Here is a 20,476-nt window from a genome sequence, read left to right on the forward strand (position 1 = left end):
AAGAATAAAGAGAAACAAGATGAGGAGCCTGACACTACTATATTCCTAGCCAATCTGCCAGAAGAAGCACCAGAGAAGGATATTTGGCTAGAAATTAGAAGATGTGGCTATATGTCAGATATATATTTTCCAAGAAAGAGGGATCTCAAAGGAAAAAGATTTGCATTTGCTAGATTTAAAAAGATACGAGACATCAACAAGCTGGTTCTAGCCTTAAACAATATCTGGATCGGCGACAAGAAGGTTATGGCAAATGTCTCAAAGTTTAAGAGACAGGAGAAGAAGTTGGAGTACAATAGAGCATATGGTGAACGATGGGGGACAACATCAGGAGTTAGAAGCAGGCAAAACGCATCTAATAAGGAAGGTGGAAATGGAGCAGGAGGTTTTTGGAATGAACAAGAGACAAAGAGAACATACATAGGAAATAAAGTGACAAATGAGAATAAAGTGTGGTCATATTCTGAGATCGTAGCAGGTAAGAGGTTTGCGGAAAGGAAGGATAAAGTAATATTGACTGAAATAACGAAGAAGATGGACACGGAATGGAACAAGAGGACGATTAGTCTTGAGGCAAAGTCCTTGAAAATCTTGTGTAGAGCTAAAGCATTACTCAGTGGAATCTTCTCACATACAATGGAAATCCGGTATCTTGGGGGTCTGAGAATTCTAGTTACATTTGGGTCTCAAATGGTGACTATGGAATTCTTAACTGAATTCAAGGAACAGTGGGGAGAGTTCTTTAGTAATGGAGGGGTATGGAAGGAGAACATGGAACATTATGAAAGAATAGCATGGATAAGCATGCATGGGGTACCGATTAGCTTACGTAACAAAACGAATATAAACGCCATAGCAGAAAGATTGGGAAAGGTGGTTGAGCTGGGAGAAGTAAGTGGAGAAGATGGTGATCTATCTTTCGTTCATATTGGCATCGTCGTCAATACTGGAAGATCGATAAACACGGAAGTGGAAGCCGAGTTCAAAGGAAAAGCGTTCAAAGTCTGGATCTCAGAGGTGTTAGGGGGTTGGTCTCCAAAATTTGCAAAAGATAACTCGGTTTTTGTTAATCTTCCAGAAGAGGAAAGGGATGAGGACGAAGAAGAAGTAAGGTCAGGGGAATCAAATGAAGAAGATGGACCTGGTAATAATACTGCAAACGAAAGAAAGGATGATGGCAACAATACAGGAGAAAGTTCTCCGGTGGAAAAGAGTCCGGTAGAGCGGAATGTGGAATCGGAGAATACGAACGGAGTAGGAGAGGAAACGACACATGGGGAAGAAGAGATAGTTAATGTGAACAATAAATTCGGTGGTAACTGGAAAGAGATTTTTGCAGAGTGCATCACAAACGAGGAAACACGTGCAACTTTTAGTCAGAGGAATAATGAAAAGGACAATAATGAGAATGACACGTGGAGGAAAGTTATGATGAGCTCGTTTCAAGCAATTTCCAACGAGACCGAGGCAGGTAGTAAAAGTGGGCCGGAGATTGGAAGTGGGCCTGAAATTCAAAATAGAAACCCATCCTGTAATACAAAAGGTACCGAGAATAATGGGGGGCCCAATGATGACCCGTTCAATCTCAATGACTTAATATGGGCCACCAGCAGAAAGAGACCTAACGGAAAAAGGAAGAAGAGAACCTCAGTATGCAATATCACAAACCATTATTCTGCTAGGCATAAAAGATTTCGAGCAAACGGGGGTGCGGTGAGAATAGAGCAAACGGAGGACGGGGACCTGTTGGATCCGGTTGACAGGACGTTTGACCTGAATCAAGAACCCTCGCCAGACCTGCAAGAGGAAGTAGAAGCAACACTGGAGATAGGAAAAAGAGTAGGGATAAGGGTTGCTGAATTCAGATCTGAAGTCACCAGGTTAGTACAAGAGGAATTGGAGTTAAACTCATCATCATGAATTTCATGTCTATAAATATTAGAGGAATTGGGGGTTTAGACAAACCAGCTTGGATCAGTAAATTAATTAGGGAACGGAGAGTATCTTTCCTGTGTATGCAAGAAACACAGGTGGCTAGCTTAGACTCAGTCATAGTGGGCAGATATTGGGGTCAAATTGATATGGAATGGGATTTTGTGGAGGCAAGACGAAGATCGGGGGGTATCGTATCTGCTTGGGACCCTGGAAGTTTTTCCAAACAGAGCATAATAAAAAATGACTCCTTCCTTGTAGTGTCGGGTCGAATCGCGGGAACTGATGTAACCTTGAATGTAGTAAACATCTATGCCTCAGTTGATAACATACGCAGAAAGGAGCTGTGGGAAGAACTAAAAAGAATCAAAGCTTACGGTGAAGGAATGTGGATCATGATTGGCGATTTTAATGAAGTGAGAGAGGAAAGTGATAGAATGATCTCAAGGTTTGATAGTCATGGGGCTATGATCTTCAACACGTTTATTGGGGAAGCAGGATTAGTTGAATATCAAATGGGGGGTTACAAGTTCACGTACATGCCGGATGATGGATCAAGCTTGAGCAAGATAGATAGGTTGTTTGTGTGTGATGAGTTCATGAGTAAATGGCCATCGGCAAAGTTTGAAGCACTGGCTAGACACTTATCGGATCACAGTCCTCTAATTCTGACTTGTATTGCGGAAGACTTTGGACCAATTCCCTTCAGGTTTTTTAATAGCTGGCTCGAGATAAACGGCATAGACGAAGTGGTTAGAAAGGTCTTGGAAGAGAGCAACACACGGGAGAAAAGTATGAAGGGGATGGCATGCATTCTAAAGAAACTTAAAGAGAACATCAAAACATGGAGAAAAGAGTCAAAAACAGTAGAAGAAAAGAAGATAGCGGTAACGTTAAAAGAGGTGGAAGACATTGAGAAGGTGGCAGAATCTAGAAGACTTACAATGAGTGAAAAAGAGAAAAGAGTTCAAGGAAAGTGGAAGATTAAAAAACACGAAAAAAGGAGGTTGATGGATTTGAAGCAGAAAGCGAAGATGAAATGGGCTGAACTAGGTGACGAAAACTCAAAGTTTTTTCATAGAATGATTAATTGTAGAAGAGCAAAGAATCGGATAAGTTCACTGTGGATTGATGGGAAACTAGAAAGCAACCCGAAAATAATAAAGAGGCACATTATGGAATGTTTCAAGGCCCGGTTTGAAGAACCTTGTCGGAAAAGACCTTCAATGGACGGGAGGGGCTTCAAGCAAATTACGAGTAACCAGGCAAAGAAGCTAACCGAAGACTTTTCTAAGGAGGAAATAAAGGAAGCTATATGGGAATGTGGAAATGATAAAGCACCTGGACCGGATGGGTTCCCGTTCAAGTTTATAAAAAGATATTGGGAGCAGTTGGGAGATCACTTTATGGGGGTTCTAAATGAATTCCATAGGAATGCACGGATAGAGAAGGGTTGCAATGCCTCGTTTATAGCATTAATACCTAAGGTAAACGACCCTAAATCGGTGAGCGAATATCGACCGATCTCTCTTATTGGGGTATTATATAAAGTAATTGCTAAGTTACTGGCAATAAGAATCAAAAAAGTAATACCAGCGGTCATAGCCCCGGTGCAAACAGCTTTTGTTGAAGGAAGATCTATTTTCGATGGGCCGATAATCACGAGCGAGGTAATATCTTGGGCGACAAGAAGTAAGCAAAAAGTTTTTGTTTTCAAGGTGGACTTTGAAAAAGCCTATGACTCGATAAACTGGAAATTCCTATTGGCAAACCTGAAAGCAATGAAATTCCCACTACTTTGGAGGAAATGGGTTGGAGCTAGCTTAAAATCCAGTAGGGCATCGGTGTTGGTGAACGGCTCGTCGACAACAGAATTCAGTTTGCAAAGAGGACTTAGACAAGGTGACCCGCTATCACCTTTTCTGTTTATACTCGCTATGGAAGCATTGGATGTAATCATGGATAGAGCGGGGAAGAGAGAAGTATTTAAAGGAGTTAAACTGCCAAATGATGGGCCTTGTATATCACACCTATGTTATGCTGACGACGTAATCTTCATGGGGGAATGGTCCGAAACGAACATTTTAAACCTCAACAGAATCCTAAGGTGCTTCTATCTATGCTCAGGGTTAAAAGTGAATCTAAACAAGTCAAGTTTATATGGAGTGGGGGTCGAAGATGAAGAAATAGAAAGTATGTCGAATATGCTAAAGTGTAGAAAAGGAACCTTGCCGTTTGGATTCCTTGGGCTGACCATTGGTGCAAACATGAAAAGAATAAAATTCTGGAAACCTGTGGTGGACAAATTTAACAGGAAGCTTTCGGCTTGGAAGGCTAAATGTTTATCTTTTGCGGGAAGAATGATTTTAGCAAAAGCGGTTATGGGAGCTATACCGAACTATTACTTCTCAATGTATTTAGCACCAAAGAAAGTAATACAAATGTTAGATGCAGTAAGGAGGGATTTCGTGTGGGGAAGAAAAGACGGAAAAAACAAAATTCGGTGGATCGCATGGAAAAAAATGGTAAGACCAAAGAAGTATGGGGGCCTCGGAATAGGAGATTTGAGAAGTATGAATCTAGCCTTATTGGTGAAGTGGGGATGGAAATATAAGATGGATCCGGAAGCTTTATGGGCGAGGGTCGTTAAGGCAATACACAAAAGTAAAAGAAGCAAGAAATACATTCCAGTAGATAACAGAAATAAAGGTATTTGGAAAGATGTCGTGGCTGCATATAAGGAAATCGAGAAGGCGGGTATAAATTTGAGAGAAAAAATGGCAGCAAGATTGGGTGATGGAACAAAGATAATGTTTTGGCTGGATAATTGGAATGGAGGCATGCCGTTTGCCAATAAATACCCAGATCTATTCAAGATTGTGAAGAAAAAAGACGCCAAAGTAGCAGATGTGGTTACCAAACTCGAAACCGAGAATCAGTGGCATTTCGAGTGGTATCGGCCTCCAAATAGTGATGGTGAGTGGGCTCAATGGTCAGGTATGTCGAATGAATTGAATAATGTAAGGTTTAGCAATGGGGAGGACACATGGGGCTGGATGACAGACAAGTGGGAAGAGCTCTCGGTTGCAACCGTAAAAGATCAACTCATAAAGCAGTCTTTGAGTGAACAAGAGGAACAATGGAAGCATTGGAATTCTTGGGTACCAGCTAAGGTGAATTACTTCACCTGGAGAACAGCAATGGGCAGAATCCCGGTTAAATGTGAGCTGAGAAAGAGAGGTATTATGCTAGATAATGAGACATGCTCAAGATGCGGGGTGGATGATGAATCGGTAAAGCATTTGGTAAGCGAGTGCACATGTGTGAAGTCAGTCTGGTGGAACATTCTCGCCTGGATGAAGTTACCAACATCAACGAACGTCTGGCCGGTCGAGAGAACCATGCGTTGTATTAACGAGCTAGCTGGGTCACAGGAATGGAAGAAAACTGTAAAGTTGGTATTTCAAGCGACAATATGGAACTTATGGAAAGCAAGAAACATAAAGGAATTTGAAGGAAATATACGAGCCGGGAATAACATTGTGGAAGATATAAAAGCGGAGACGTTTTTATGGTTGAAGTGTAGGTCTAAGTTTAAGAATCTAGTATGGGAAAGGTGGGTGGATTTCAATATAAGAGACGTAATAATGTAAAGGTAGCTATGGGGGTCGGGAGATGTTTATTTTTGCTTTTAATTTCTGTATTGTAATTTGGGTTTTACAGCATTTGCTGGCCCTGTTCTATAATCATAGAATTTTACCGTTCAAAAAAAAAAATTATATTTATATTTATAGAGGAAGGTTAACGTACATTACGGCTTAACGTACATCACATACGACAGGTAATTACGCACGTTCATTTTAAAATCACGCACGTTATAATTCAAAAATCCAAAATCACGCATGATGAAACACAATAATCACGCATATTGAAAACATTAATCACGCATGTCATAGAACAAATCACGCACGTTGTTGTACGTGAAGTACGTTAAGCCGTAATGTACGATATACTTTTTCTATATTTATATTTATATTTATATTTATATTTATATTTATATTTATATTTATATTTATATTTATATTTATATTTTATATAGCTAATTATACACATAGTTCATATGGCTTAGTTCTAATCATACATTTAGAATAAGTTTAAAAAGTTGTATGTTTTGGTTGTATGATGCTAATTTTTATAACAAAACTTGGCTCTAACACTAACTTTTTTGTTAAATATGTGTTAAGTTTATGTAAAATGATTGTTATTAACCTTTTACAAACAGAATGTATATAAATACCCCCCAAACCCCATACATCTTTTGAGACTCTTTGTGGGTTCTCATTCACCAATAGTTGATGGTATTGTAGAGAGTACGGGTGCAAACGAGCCGAGCTACTCGCGAGCTACTCGAGCTCGGCTCGAAAAAAAGCTCAAACGAGCCGAGCTTAAACGAGCTCGAGCCCGAGCTCGAGCCTAAGAACAAGCTCGTTTACTAAACGAGCCTGAGCCCGAGCTTCGCTTATCGAGCTCGAGCTGGCTCGCGAGCCTAAACGAGCTTTCTGTTTATATATTTTTTATTAATATATTAAACATATATTTATATAATAATAATTACCATTTATATAAATATAAAAAAATAACTAAATTATATGCATAATAATAATTATAATTAATATAAATTAATTAATAAATACCAAACAAGTCGAGCCCGAGCCGAGCTCGAGCTTGAAAAATTACCTTCGAACCGAGCTCGAGCTTTAGAAATAAAGCTCGAATCGAGCCGAGCTCGAGCTCGAGCTTTCATATGTTAAACGAGCTCGAGCTCGAACCTGGTCGAGCTCGTATCGGCTCGGCTCGTTTGCACCCTTAGTAGAGAGCCATAGTATTTAACTATTTTGCCAACTTGCGGGTTCTCCTCATTCACCAACAGTTGACGGTATTGTAGAGAACCTAACTATTTAGCTATTGTCAATTTTGATAACTAACAGACAAAGTTAAACTGCGTATTCAAGTTGGTTATAAAACAATCCCTTGTCACCAACATGACCGCCACATAGGTATACCGAGGTTATATCTTTCATACTTTAGTTTCAATGACAATAAACGTCTTTTTCTTTTCTTTTAATACTTGCAACACATTCAACCTTTTGATTTTTATTTTTCTGGAACATCAAACTAACATACTTTCAATCTACATTAACCATCAATATATGCATTTTATCACCACAACATCTTCCTTGGTTACTTCATCCTTTTGATAAATGGTTGTTCGTGTCATATAATGGTGAAACGGTGGTCATCACATTCCATCGCCTATCACTGTCACACCCAATTACCATTTGACACCTCATCTCATCACATTTCACTCATCCTACTTGTAATAGTCACATTTCATCACTAAACATAAATATAAACTAATAATTACAAATCTTAAAATGAACGACAAAATGATAAAAACAAAATATGTTTTAAAACTTGGGTTAATTTTGTAAATTCACCATCTTCTTCTACTATCAAAACATATTGTTGCCAAAATTCAAATCTCAATCCAACGTATTTAATTTGTTTATGGGTTTTATTAAGTGAAACGGTCAAATAGGCAAATATCCAAATAACCACCATCACGTTGTGATACACATCGCTCGAATGAGGCCATCACACGTGATACACCCCCTTTACAGCGGTGTATCACAGATCATGCTAGAGGTGTATTACGTTTCACCCCGTCCACCCTAGGGGGGGGGTAGGGGGGACGGGGTGATCACTAGTGATAGATTTCTATCACTTCCAATATCCAATCAAATCATGCCATGCTATGTCATCACCCAATATTCTATCACTAGTGATAGAAATGTAGTGGGGGTGGTCATCACTAGTGATAGGATTCCAATGTACAAGTATTAATACACAATGTACAAGTAATACCCTATCACTCCTCAAAAGTTCAACGCGTTATATATATAACGAGTTATTCCTATCACTCGTTATGGAAGTGGAGGCAGCGGTGTTCGTGGTGCTATAACTCGTTATGGGGTGGCCATAACGGACCACCCCGCCTGCTCTAATAAATCCAGTCTTGAGCTTGGAAATACACCCCACCAAAACAAGGCAATCATACATGGAGGCGTATCACGCTCCACCTCATTCCGTCCACCGTAAGACCACCCGTAGTGGCTTACTTGTGGGGCGTTTTCTTTGCCCAATATCGCCCAATCACGCCGCGTAACCACCACGCATGGGCGTGTTTTGTGTTTTTTGGTTTAGGCGTGTTTATAATCACGTCAAATGGGGGGATTCTTGGCCAATCACATTGAAGCTTCCATTTGGTGGCCAATAAGATTTTTAAATGTTTTTTTTTTATTTTATTTTATTACAAAACATAATGCCCCACATCCTCACTACCCCTTTTGTAAAAACACTCAATAATGCCCCATTGTTGACTGAGCTGCCACATGACACAAAATGCCATAGGGTGGGACATTATTCACCCCAACAACTACACATGGTCTAATAAGTCCAGTCTTGAGCTAAGAATGGAACGTAAGAGCAATTTGTTACTTCATCCTTTTAATAAGTGGTTTGGCTCATCTAACAAGAGTCCACTCTTAAGCTTAGAAGGTAAGAGCAATTTGATCTTTACCCCCGTCACTTATCTTCTTCGTAACCTCAACATGTTATTAGTTGATATCTTTTTATATGATGATAATTTTTTAGTTTTTAATTCTTTTGTCACATGATCTTTCATAATAACAATCACTTACAAATATCCATATTTTGTTTCTTCCAAAACCACGGTATTGTAGTAAACCAAAACATTAACCGTAGTCAAAATAGCCGAACCACGTTAAACCACTTTCCCGAGTGGGTTACAAACCACCCATGAATACCACCAACGTGTACATCTACTTATGGACGTTCATTCAGATAACCATCATCTTCTTAATCACGTTCACAAAAAAGTTCCATAACACATGTTCTTGTATTTCTAAACAAAACATCCATTAAACGTCACACAGAACCACTTACACAAAACACACCAACTAAAAGAAAGCAGCATCATATACATACTAACTAATAACTACTACTGTCTTCACAAACTTAAGCCGTCAACAAACTTAAACACTCGCCTTCTTAGCCCTCTTAGCAGCCGGTGACCTGATCGACTTCGGCTGTTTCGCTTTCGCCGGAGTCATCTTCTTAGTCTTCTTCATCGGAGTTGTTTTCACAGCTTTAACAGCCTTCTTCGCCGGAGTTGCTTTAGTAGCCTTCTTACGGCCGCCGGTGGTAGTGGCGGTGGCTCTTGCTGCCTTGGTGGACTTCTTACCGGCTGCTGGTGATTTTGATTTCTTAGTGGCGTCAGATAGCTTGTATGAAGCTTTGACTTTGATAAGTTTGCCTTTTGAAGCAGAGTTCTTCAACTGCAGTGCTAGCGTTTTCCTGAAATTGGCTGGAAGTACTGCTTTGTGTTTGTCTTCCAAGTATTTTCCGATTGCGTGGGGGCTTGATCCGCCTTTCTCGTTCAGAGCTAGCAGAGCTTCTTTGATCATCTGCAATTGAAATTCGAAATCAGCATATAATTTATCATATAAACCCTAGGTTACCGAATCATCATCGAATGAACACGATATTGAAGAAAAAATCAGAACAAATCATTAAAATCATCATATAAACCCTAGGTTACCTAATCATCATCGAATAAACACGATCCTGAAGATAAAATCAGAACAAATCATTAAAATCATCATCTAAACCCTAGCTTACCGAATCATTATTGAATAAACGTGAAATTAGAGACTAAATCACAATAATTAACCAGAAATAAGAGAAATCTAGTCATAAATCAGTACAATCTAGTGTTGATTGCAGAATTATACGGATCATGATCATGATTAAAGCGATCATATGATCCAGAAAAACGTTTAAAAACTGAAAACTTGGAATTTATCAGCTAAACACTAAATTACCAAACAATCGTCAAATAAACATGAAATTAGAACCAAAATCATAATTACTAGCCACAATAAGTGAAAAAAACAGTCATAAATCAACACAATCAAGTTATAAATCCAAAATTACGATCAGGATCATGAACATGATTCAGAAGTTGGTATAAAACCGTAACAAACCTGAAAATAAGGAGGATGAGAAGCAGTTTTAGCAGTTTTCGCCTTCTTCTCTTTCGGAACTTTAGCCTTCTTCTCCTTCACCGGTTTCTCAACGGCAGCGTTGAGGTTTTTGGCTTCTACAGTGGACGACATCGTTTAGTCTCTCGAAGGTGCTAGAAACTTGATTTTGTGATTAATTTGGAGTTAGTTACGTAGCATTTAGGGCCACAAGCTATTTATAGTAAAAAAGATCATTCCGTGAGTGATTGAAGTGATATCTGATTGGTGGGATTTGTGTTATGTGGATCAAGAGAGAATTAATCGTGACCGTTGATTTAAATTGATCGAAAATCGTCGATCGTGAGGATAATGCTAGTGACGGTTTCATTTTTGGTTTTGGGGTTGTGTTTTCTTTGTGAGTGAGTTTAATTAATTTTGATAGAATGTTTTTTCCATTTACGAATTTTAATTTGAAAATGTTTTAATTGAGGAAAGATAATATGTATGTCATTTTTTTTAAGTGTAAAATAGTTTTGTATCTAAATTATATTGATAGGATAAAGGTAGCAATCTTAACTAATTAGCATAAATGTTAAAATGTACCGTGATTTTAATCTATCGATAACCTCATACCAACCAATCGAATATGGATTAATACGTATGGTTAAAGCCTTGCGGTCCGCAAAGCTCTCCACTTATTTTTTCTGCTTTGCGAAGCCTTTGCGGACCGTATGGCTAAAGCTCCCCGCTTATTTTTTTCACCGCCATAGCCTTACGGACTGTAAGGCTTTGGCCTTGCAAGGAGTTTAGAAACTTCATATTTGAATTTTCCTCGTCTAGCTACCCCAAAATTCATGTATTATATGTCTTGTAACTCCTTTTCTAACTCAAGATATGGTCGTTTTAAGTTCAGACTCTTTTCTGCCGCACTACTCAGGTTTTATGAAGAATCAAATGGATCAACGCACCTACCTCAAGATGAGTGAGAGCAACTCTACTATACTTTTCCTTTACGTAGATGACATTCTATTGGCAAGTAACAGTTTAGATATGTTGCATGAGTTGAAGTGAATTCTTTCGCATAATTTCGACATGAATGATCTCGAATAAGCCTCTTACGTTATTGGCATCGAAATACTCCGAGACAGACACGATGGAATTTTAGGATTATCTCAAAGGCCTATGTGGAGTATGCCCTTATCCATTATAACATGCAGAATTGCTCTCCTTCTATAGCTCCATTAGTTAAGGGAGATGTTTCGATGTGTTCCAGTGTCCGAAAATAGAGGTTAAAAAGGATCAGATGAGAATAATACCTTATGCATTAGTAGTTGGGAGCCTTATGTATGTTCAAGTTTGTACTAGCCCAGATATCGCTTATATTGTTGGATTGTTAGACCATTAACAAATCAATCATGGCCTAGATCACTGGAAAACAACTAAGAAAGTACTTCAATATCTGCAGGGGGTGAAAGACTATAAACTGACTTATAGCTTACTTTGGCTTTGTTAAATGCAAAGATGACAAGAAATCCACTTTAGGTTACATTATTATGTTAGCAAGCGGACTTATCTCATGGAAGAGTCATAAACAGCAAATGACACAACTTCCACCATGATCGTAGAATAAATTGTTGTTTATAACATAACCTATCATGGAATGTTGCTTAAAATTCTGATCATTTGAATCAAAGTAGTTAATTCCATTTATAGATTGATGTGTTTGCGACCGTCTATAATATTAGTATATTTTTAGCACATTTACTCGTTTACCAAGCTTTAAATTTATAAACACAATATAACACAATCACTCTCTACAACACGCTAGGGCAAGTACACCCATCATTGGCGTAGTATAGAGATGGTAAGATACCGAGGTCTGTCACACCCCAACCGATGGCGAAAACATCGGAGTGAGACGAAAACGAGATTGTTTGAGACTTCATAACACTATTTGCGACAATATCTAAATAAAATTGATTTCATTTCATTTCAAATCGTCAAGTTACAACACAAGATAAGCAAAGTACAATAGTTGTTTTCGAAATACAACAAAACATGAAACAAATCCAACATAATCCAGAAGTGTTACAACAACAAAATCTAAATTTAAAGTGGGTATCTAAAGCCTCCTCACTAAGCCCATTTTAATATCATCAACCTGCAAATATGTTTAAAATACATGGTTCAATACAAAAGTATTGGCGAGTATACAAGTTTAATACATAACATAAGTATAAAAGTGTTTAAACGAATCCACATGGCAAACCTAGTTATCATGATTAACGTATAAACTGGCATGCGGATATTCAAGTCAATCCTCTAATTACCGCAAGTATTAAATTTAACATGACCACAAGACTATAGGTGGTGCGTTACTCCTATGGCGCTATACATGTTAGAGGGAGCCTCGTACGAAGTTAATGACAAGTTTATCGCACAAAAGAATCATCCAAAATGACGAATCAAGTATAACGAATGTAGCATGCATGTATTGGATTGTTTGTGCATTTGAATAAAGTCTAAGTGTAACTGTGTAGTACACAAGAATGAGTATAGCAGGTATAAACAAAGAGTATGACAAGTATCATGTTTTTATGGATAGAGTTGTTTGTGTAAAATATGATTGATCGTGCGTATGTGATTTGTAATATAGTTTACATGTTGCACCCAAAGTGTGTTAAAGGAAAAAGGGATCGAGTATAGTCACGATTTGCAAAACTTTCCACAAACGTGAGTTGATTTAGTCTTGAAGGTTTAGGAAACACCGAGGTTACCATACATTGGGGAAACGAAGGCATGCGAGTCAATGGCGGTTGAGTATGAGTTAGAGTCGGGAATTAATATGAAAGTATGTACACAAGAAAATACATGAAAGTTATCTTGCTAAAACGCTTAAATTGGACACCAAGTTCATGTGTCTTTCATGGGCACTATTTCACCCATTAGAAGTCCAATTATAAGGAATTTTAACTTAAGATAATATTTAACATAACTCTTAGCATCTAACCATGAATTGGTTGATGTTGAGGGTTCGGTTTTAGGATTATATTTTTTAGTTATATATTATGCATCATAGTCATGCTAGTCAAGTAATATCATGCAAATTCAAGCAAGGAGGTAGGATGATTTCCATCCATTAAACCTCGTTATATGATTCACCAAAGCACAAAATCATCAACTTAGTTAATGATTTTGGTTGGTCATGAATATGAACAAGAATGAACCATAAACCTCTAATTCACCAAGTAACTAAGTGAGCTTGAAGGGGTATGGTCCCAAAAAGTCGCGCAGACCATTCAGGTCACACGATGGACTATACTCCTTACTCAGCAAGCTGATCAATTCCCTGACCCGCGCGAGCTGTTCGGGCAGACCCTGGCCTCGCGCAAGGTCGAAACAAAGGATAGACATCAATTTTCACACTTGTGTTATGAATAAGAGCCTTTAACCCCTAGACCCCTGCGCGGGCTAGTTACCTGCTCAACAAGGGTCGCCCAGGAGTTAGGGCGCAAGGCCACTTCAGAACGTACACAAGGTATAAGTGGTAGAAGAAAGAGCCAATCAGCGTCCACCAGGCAGTGCTCTATCGTGCTCCACGATCTTCTGACGTGCAGGAGACAATAAGTACATAAGGACGTCTACGTGGCACCAATCAGGGGGCGGCGACACCTGTCCCATGATCTCCACTTACCTGTTGATGGCAGAGGGACAACAAGGCCAGCAACAGGGACACGTGGCTCCAATCAAGGTGCGCCAGCACCGGAGATCTTCTAGAAGGCACTAACGGTCGATACCAGTGAGACAAGAAGGATATTCTCTATTGTCGCCTTTCGGCCCAAGACCCATCAACCCATCTCTTCTTACACCTCTCCGGCTATAAATAGAGACCTTCATGCACATGTTAATTCATTTTGCTCTCTTCACTCTCACTCTTAACACACTTATTTCCTCAAAGCAGATACTTATTCTCACGCCGGAGTATGGTTAAGAGGGAAACCCCCATATTCCCCTCTTAACGAGCTAACAGTGTTCTGTTTTGCAGGAAGATCGGGTCATTAAGGAGCTCAGGAAAGTTAAAGAAGATTAACCCTCATGCTTGAAACCTAAACCAAACTAATTAACTCTAAAATTAGTTTTGTGTTTCTTCATTGGCGCCCACCGTGGGGCTCGAACCCACGACCACAAGGTTAAGAGCCTTGCGCTCGACCAACTGAGCTAGACGGGTTATATGATGCGAATTTTTACAATCACTTTCATCTTATTTTTACTGAGTTTTTTCGGTTCTCTTGATCATGGCTGGTCAAGGGATCATTCCTGATTTAGGTTTCGGCACAAACTCTAACGTGGGTTTGGGTGAGGATAATCCCAACGTCCAAGTCCAACCTGCTGAAGAGATAGGTGAAATCGAAGCAACAATCACCGGGGGACCCCACGGGAGCATCACTCGCGTCACTCCAACGGGAACCCCAGGAAGTCATGCCGGTGGTCCTTCAAACCCAGCTCCAAACCCGAACATTTCGGCGTTACTTACCAGAAGGCGAAACTTTAGCCTCTTGGTACGCCAAACAGATTGCTACCACAAATGCTGCGTATCAGTCTTTGAGCGCACAACAAGCAATTCTGCAAGCTGAACCATCCTTGGTTACACCTCCGGGTCCAAGTCAGGGGGCACGCCAGACACCCCCGCAGCAGAATAATTAAGGAAGAACCAACAGACCTCCTCCCTTGAGAAGTCCAAGCGTGCATGACACGCGCGACACACGGGGGGGAGACATGCAGTTATTATGACCATCCGTCAAATGTTCAAAGGGGTCCAGTTCATAGCCAGCTCAGGCCGCGCAACATGAACAACGAATGGGACGACACGGATCCGGATGATTACACTTGGCAAGAGGATGAGGGTTCCTCAGTTTTCAATCGTTTACAGAAAAATCATGAGTATTACAAGCCAAGGCAGCGCATCGCATACAGTGAAGAAGCGGAACGAGACTTCAGCCTCGCCTACAGACCAGCTGAAGCAGCCTAAACACTCGAAGTTCATTCCAAAGATTGCTCTAGCCCCGCTATCAAAGGAAAAATTGTCTCCAACAGTGGGAAAGTTCGATGGTCTAACCGACCCAGACGATCATGTTCGAGTATTTACAAGCGTTGGTGTTATGTGAGGATGGAACATGCCAATGTGGTGCCATCTGTTTATCCAGACATTCACAGGGGCTGCTCGCGCCTGGTTCGACAGCCTTCCGCCTGGAAAGATCACGTCATGGGTCGACTTCAGAACCCAATTTGTAAATCATTTCAGCCAGCAAAGACGTTATCAGCGCGACACAGCTGAGGTAACAGACATCTGGCGCAAAGACAACGAGGGGCTAGAAGATTTCATCACTCGCTTCAACAAGGAGTATTTAGAGATTGGTGGTGCAAATGAACAATTGATGCGCGCTCACTTTAAGAAAGCCATTCGATGTGATAGTCTCATCAGGACTATCACAGGAAAAGACGGTATGCCCAAGGAATGGGACAAACTCATGGAAGCCGCGAAGATAGTAGCGCAAACCGAAGAATCGTTGGCTGGTACCAAAAACTCTTACACTGAAGATCCTTTTTCCAAGGGAAGCTCGCGCGATAACAACAGGTGAAACAAGAACAGAAACCCAGGGTGGAAAGCAAACCAGTCCAGCGGTTACGATGAAAGGCCTCGTTTTAAGGAAGACGCGCGAGACACGATCGATCGCATTGGTTATCGAAAGGCAGTCAGGAACGAGAATAGAGAAAAACACTGGACTCCGCTCATTAAAACACCAAAAGAGGTGCTCATGACGGAGAACCATGATTTCAAGGCACCAAAGCCTATGACAAACAAGAAGGGGCAAGACCCGAATCTGTACTGCGACTTTCATAAGGATATAGGTCACTTGACAGATGACTGTATCAGTCTGAGGCAAGAAATTGAGAAAGCGCTGAAGAACGGAAAATTAAGCCATCTGGTAAAGAATGTGCGCAAGGAGACGCGCCAGATTCAGAGGAATGATGATGGAAATCAGAAGAAAGTTAGGCGCTTAGAGACGCACATAGTCAATGGACTAAGATACAGCGCAAGAGACAAAGGCAAACGCCCATTCGAACCAGCATGGCAAGAGCAACAAGTTATCTTCCCGATAGTGCGTGGGGGTCCACGCGCCACGCGCCCCGTTGTAATTACCGGAATCATAGGTCACTACGAACCAGCATACATCTTCATTGATCCAGGAAGTACGGCGGATATCATTTATGAACAATGCTTCAATCAGTTTGATGATGAAGATAAAGCGCGCCTTGAGCCTGTCGATTATCCTCTTTCGGGATTCTGCAATTAGATGGTCTTCCCACTAGGCCAGATCAGTTTCCCATCATGCTATCTAACGGGAAACATTCAAGAACTACAAACGTTAACTTCATGGTGATGCTAGTCAAATCAAGGCATGATGTTTTAATTGGGAGAGAAACCAAAGGAGAAATGAACATGGTAACCTCCACACCCCACTCAGCCATTGGCTTCCCAACCGAGACGGGGGTGGCGATTATCTATGCAAAGAAAGAGGTGATGGCAGCCGAGGATGCACGCCCAGTCAAAGCGCCAAAAATTTCAACAATTGAGCCAGAAAAATGGGTCTTGAACCACAAGTACCCAGAACAGACGGTGACGATAGGTCACGCAATCTCACCAAATATTAGGACGCACCTCAAGCAGTTACTGTTCAGGAACACGGACATTTTTGCCTGGACTCCGGCCGACATGACCGGTGTCCCGCGCGACGTCACAGAACATTGTCTGAACACTTATCCATCCGTTGAGCCAAAAGTGCAAAAAAGGTGCAGCCTAGGGGCGGATAAGACTAAAGCTATGAATGAGCAAGTTTGTGAGCTTCTAAAGGCTGGAATTCTGAGGGAGGTGCGCTATCAGAGTTGGGTTGCAAACCCTGTCATGGTCGAGAAGTCTACTGGTGGATGGCGCATATGTGTAGATTACACCGATCTCAATAAGGCATGTCCCAAGGATTGTTATTCGCTGCCTGAGATCGACAAGAAGATAGACTCTCTCGCGCCATACGGGTGGAAATGTTTTTTAGATTGTTACAAGGGGTATCATCAAGTCCAGATAGCGCTGGAAGATGAAGATAAGACAGCGTTCCGCACTGACATCGGAATTTTCTGTTACACAAAGATGCCCTTCGGGCTCAAGAATGCTGGTGCAACCTACCAGCGATTGATGGACACAATCTTTGCTGAAGATATCGGGAAGCATATTGAAGTTTACATTGATGATCTCGTGATCAAGAGTCCCGAGGAGGACCAGATGTTAAAGGACATAGAGAAGACATTCAATTCTCTATGAAGCGTGAACATGAAGCTGAATCCAGCAAAATGTTCTTTTAGTATGGAGGAGGGCAAGTTTTTAGGCTTCGTGGTTACAAACGACGGCTTCAAGGTTAACCCCGAAATAGTTCAAGCCATAGAGCGGATGCCATCACGGTGCACGATCAAAGAGATGCAAAGATTGGTCGGCCGCCTAGCCGCGCTTAATCGATTTCTATCAAACCACGCTGCAAAATCGTACCCTTTTATCAGCACTCTGCACAACTGCGTGAAAAAGCAAGAATTCAAATGGACACCAGAAGCAGAAGTTTCCATCCAACAAATGAAGAAGTGTTTGATCAAGCTCCCTACTCTAACCGCGTCGTTTGAAAAAGAACCACTCATTCTATACTTGCCTTCTTCGGACAAGGCAGTTGGGTCGGTATTGTTGGTGGAAAGAGACGGAGTTCAGACTCCAATTTATTATGTGAGTAGGGTGCTTAATGATCCAGAAACAAGATATTCAACCATGGAAAAGTTAGTGCTCGCGCTGCGATACACCTCCAGGAGGCTGCGCAGATATTTTACAAGGCATGTAATCACGGTACTCACTAACTTCCATATCGGCACAATTTTGCAAAAGCCAGAAACGTCAGGTCGCCTGGCAAAGTGGGCAATTGAGCTGGGGGGCCACAACATTCTGTACAGACCGCGCCCTGCTGACGTGATGTCGTGGTCACAATCAAATTTAATCCCAATAACAACTATATAGATAGTGGCAAGTGGGTATCGAACACAGGGAGTTTGTGGAATATGTGTTATTTGAAAGTTTGTCTAAATTAACTAAATTAATCTAATTGCAAGAGAAATAAAATTCAAGAGTTGGTTTGATTGGATTGGTTTTAAAAACTAAGAATACTAATTAAATTGCAAAAGAAAAGTTTTGGTTGTAAACAATTAGGAGACAAATGACCATCCTAGGGTTCCAGTTTGATTCAACAATTGTGATATCATCCAATAGAAAGAACTACATAGACATAGTTCATGCATAATTACTTATTGTGATGAAATGGAACTAAGTACTCAGATTCCTAGAACGTGAGGTTGTTACCCGATGACCAATCAACCCTTACCCCATCCTAATTCTACCCATGATATCTCGATTGCCAACGGAACCAAGAACGTATGGTTTCAAACTAGAATATCGTAAGAATTAACAACTTACAAATACGCAATCACACACCATGATAAACAAGACATAGATAAAGTTCACCATTCTAGAAATATGGAATCCAAAAACAATTGTTTCATACAAACCTTCACCCTAAGATGACCATAAAGAACTTAGCCACTCATGGCTTGAACACACATTGTAGCAAAATTGGAAAGAAATTATTGTTCACAAGATTCACCAACAAGAACTAGATAAAGATTTAGTGAAAGATAGTTCCAAAGATGGTGTTTTCAAGCTTCCAAGTCTCCAGTTTATCCTCATCATTCGTGTCTTTCAAGTGGTAACTGAAATAACCATGATTGGACATCTTTAATTCCTTTAAAAAGGTCATTCAATGTGTATGTTACAATATGAGATCAGTCGGAGCCGTAACCTACGGCTCCCAGCCGTAGGTTACGGCAGTCAGCAAGTCCCCAAAGTCAACAGGTAGCCGTAACCTACGGCCACCTGCCGTAGGTTACGGCTGGCAATGATCTTTACGCCCTGAAGCCCCTGTCTTACGGCTGGAACATTTGGAAATTGATGGGAGCTGTAACCTACGGCTGGGAGCCGTAGGTTACGGTCCTGAGTGACTTTCTTCCCCTTATTTCTTCATCAGTTTGCCATGTCCTCAATTCTCGATTTCGCCAACTTCCACCATCCTTCTAATCTTTCTAAATCCCTCATCTTTAGTACTTTAACACCTGCACATCATTTCATCTAGTGGTTACCAAGTTCAAACAATTAACCGGATAAAATGTAGAATGTGCATTGTATTAAGCCTTTTAAGGGTTGTCCTACGGACCACCCGTCACATCCCCACACTTACCCGTTGCTTGTCCCAAGCAACCCATTCAAAATCATTTTCAACCAAGAACGATCAAATATGCAAACCAAGCAAAAACATGTTGTCTTTTTACTAACCCGACCTTAACACCCAAAACAATGCACCCCTCTCTAAATCTCTCCTCTCGGTTTCAAGTAAGCACTAGCATTAATAAGCTAGACACACAAAAGGCAAACGGGCGGTTGCACAACTATATGCTTGCACCTAAATCGGTCCTCCTCCTACGAGTGTCAAATATGAATGCAAATCAAAGGGGCTTTTAAGGTTGTAACGAGGCTAGGCGAATGGGTAGGAAATGGAATATATATGAAGTAACGGAAACTTAACCCGGTCTTTTATTACATAATGAACCAAACAAACAACATACTTAAACTTATAAACAAGACAACTCAACATTACTCTTTTTTTTTCATTGCTTTTTCCATATTTTTTCTCTTTTCTTTTCTTTTTTTTTCTTTTTCATCACCTTTTTTTTTAACATTCAACATAACATCTAACACTACTAAAATAACTACTAACACTATAAGACCGGGTCAAGTCGGGTAAATTTTTAGGAAACTAGCTAAGGGGTAACAAACGATAGGCTTAAGGCACAAAATTGGGCAACTAAATGTCCAAACCCCCGCCCCTCTCGCAACCATGCTCATATATATAATTAATGAGGTCCAACCCCCCAAATCCCACACTCGCACTCAAAAAAACGAGACTACCTAATTGCCCTTATCGTTTTCGCATTCACGTCCAACGAAGGACTCAAACCGTATCTAGGCATAAGTTCTAATGCACCCCCACCCGTTGCCACTCTCATCAAAGATAAGCATTATTTATGTACAAGTGTGGCTTCAACTCTCACCAAGAACAAAAAGGTATTAAGGGTTGCCGGTGCATCATTTGGGGTTAGTCCAAGGTGTTCAGATTCTCACAATGTTTTGCTTAATTTAAAAATTTTCAAAAACTTCAAAATTTCCCCCATCCCCACACTTGGGATACATTGACCCCAATGTATGGCTTTAAGAGGATTTGATCGCTTAAACTCTTAAACAC

The 20,476-nt window shown here is 40.5% G+C and overlaps 1 protein-coding gene and 1 non-coding gene across 2 annotated transcripts; both read right to left on the reverse strand.

Annotated features, from left to right (window-relative positions):
• Window positions 1-8,851: 8,851 nt before the first annotated feature.
• LOC110915405 (histone H1) lies at window positions 8,852-10,296 on the reverse strand. The gene is made up of 2 exons (XM_022160103.2): window positions 10,059-10,296; window positions 8,852-9,479 (listed from the first exon to the last, which is right to left on the reverse strand). The coding sequence occupies exons 1-2, from the start codon at window positions 10,188-10,190 to the stop codon at window positions 9,048-9,050; spliced, it is 564 nt and encodes a 187-aa protein (XP_022015795.1). The 5' UTR covers window positions 10,191-10,296; the 3' UTR covers window positions 8,852-9,047.
• Window positions 10,297-14,192: 3,896 nt separating this feature from the next.
• TRNAK-CUU lies at window positions 14,193-14,265 on the reverse strand. Its single transcript has one exon. It is a non-coding gene; the product is annotated as a tRNA-Lys (tRNA).
• Window positions 14,266-20,476: the final 6,211 nt, after the last annotated feature.

The sequence above is a fragment of the Helianthus annuus genome, chromosome 16 (genome assembly GCF_002127325.2).
Source record: "Helianthus annuus cultivar XRQ/B chromosome 16, HanXRQr2.0-SUNRISE, whole genome shotgun sequence".
Classification (NCBI taxonomy): Eukaryota; Viridiplantae; Streptophyta; class Magnoliopsida; order Asterales; family Asteraceae; genus Helianthus; species Helianthus annuus.

Excerpts from the sequence above, each read along its gene's own strand:
- LOC110915405 (XM_022160103.2), bottom strand. The coding sequence starts at position 10,190 with ATGTCGTCCACTGTAGAAGCCAAAAACCTCAACGCTGCCGTTGAGAAA. Across the intron at positions 9,480-10,058 it reads CTCATCCTCCTTATTTTCAG|ATGATCAAAGAAGCTCTGCT; the intron begins GTTTGTTACGGT and ends TTTCAATTGCAG.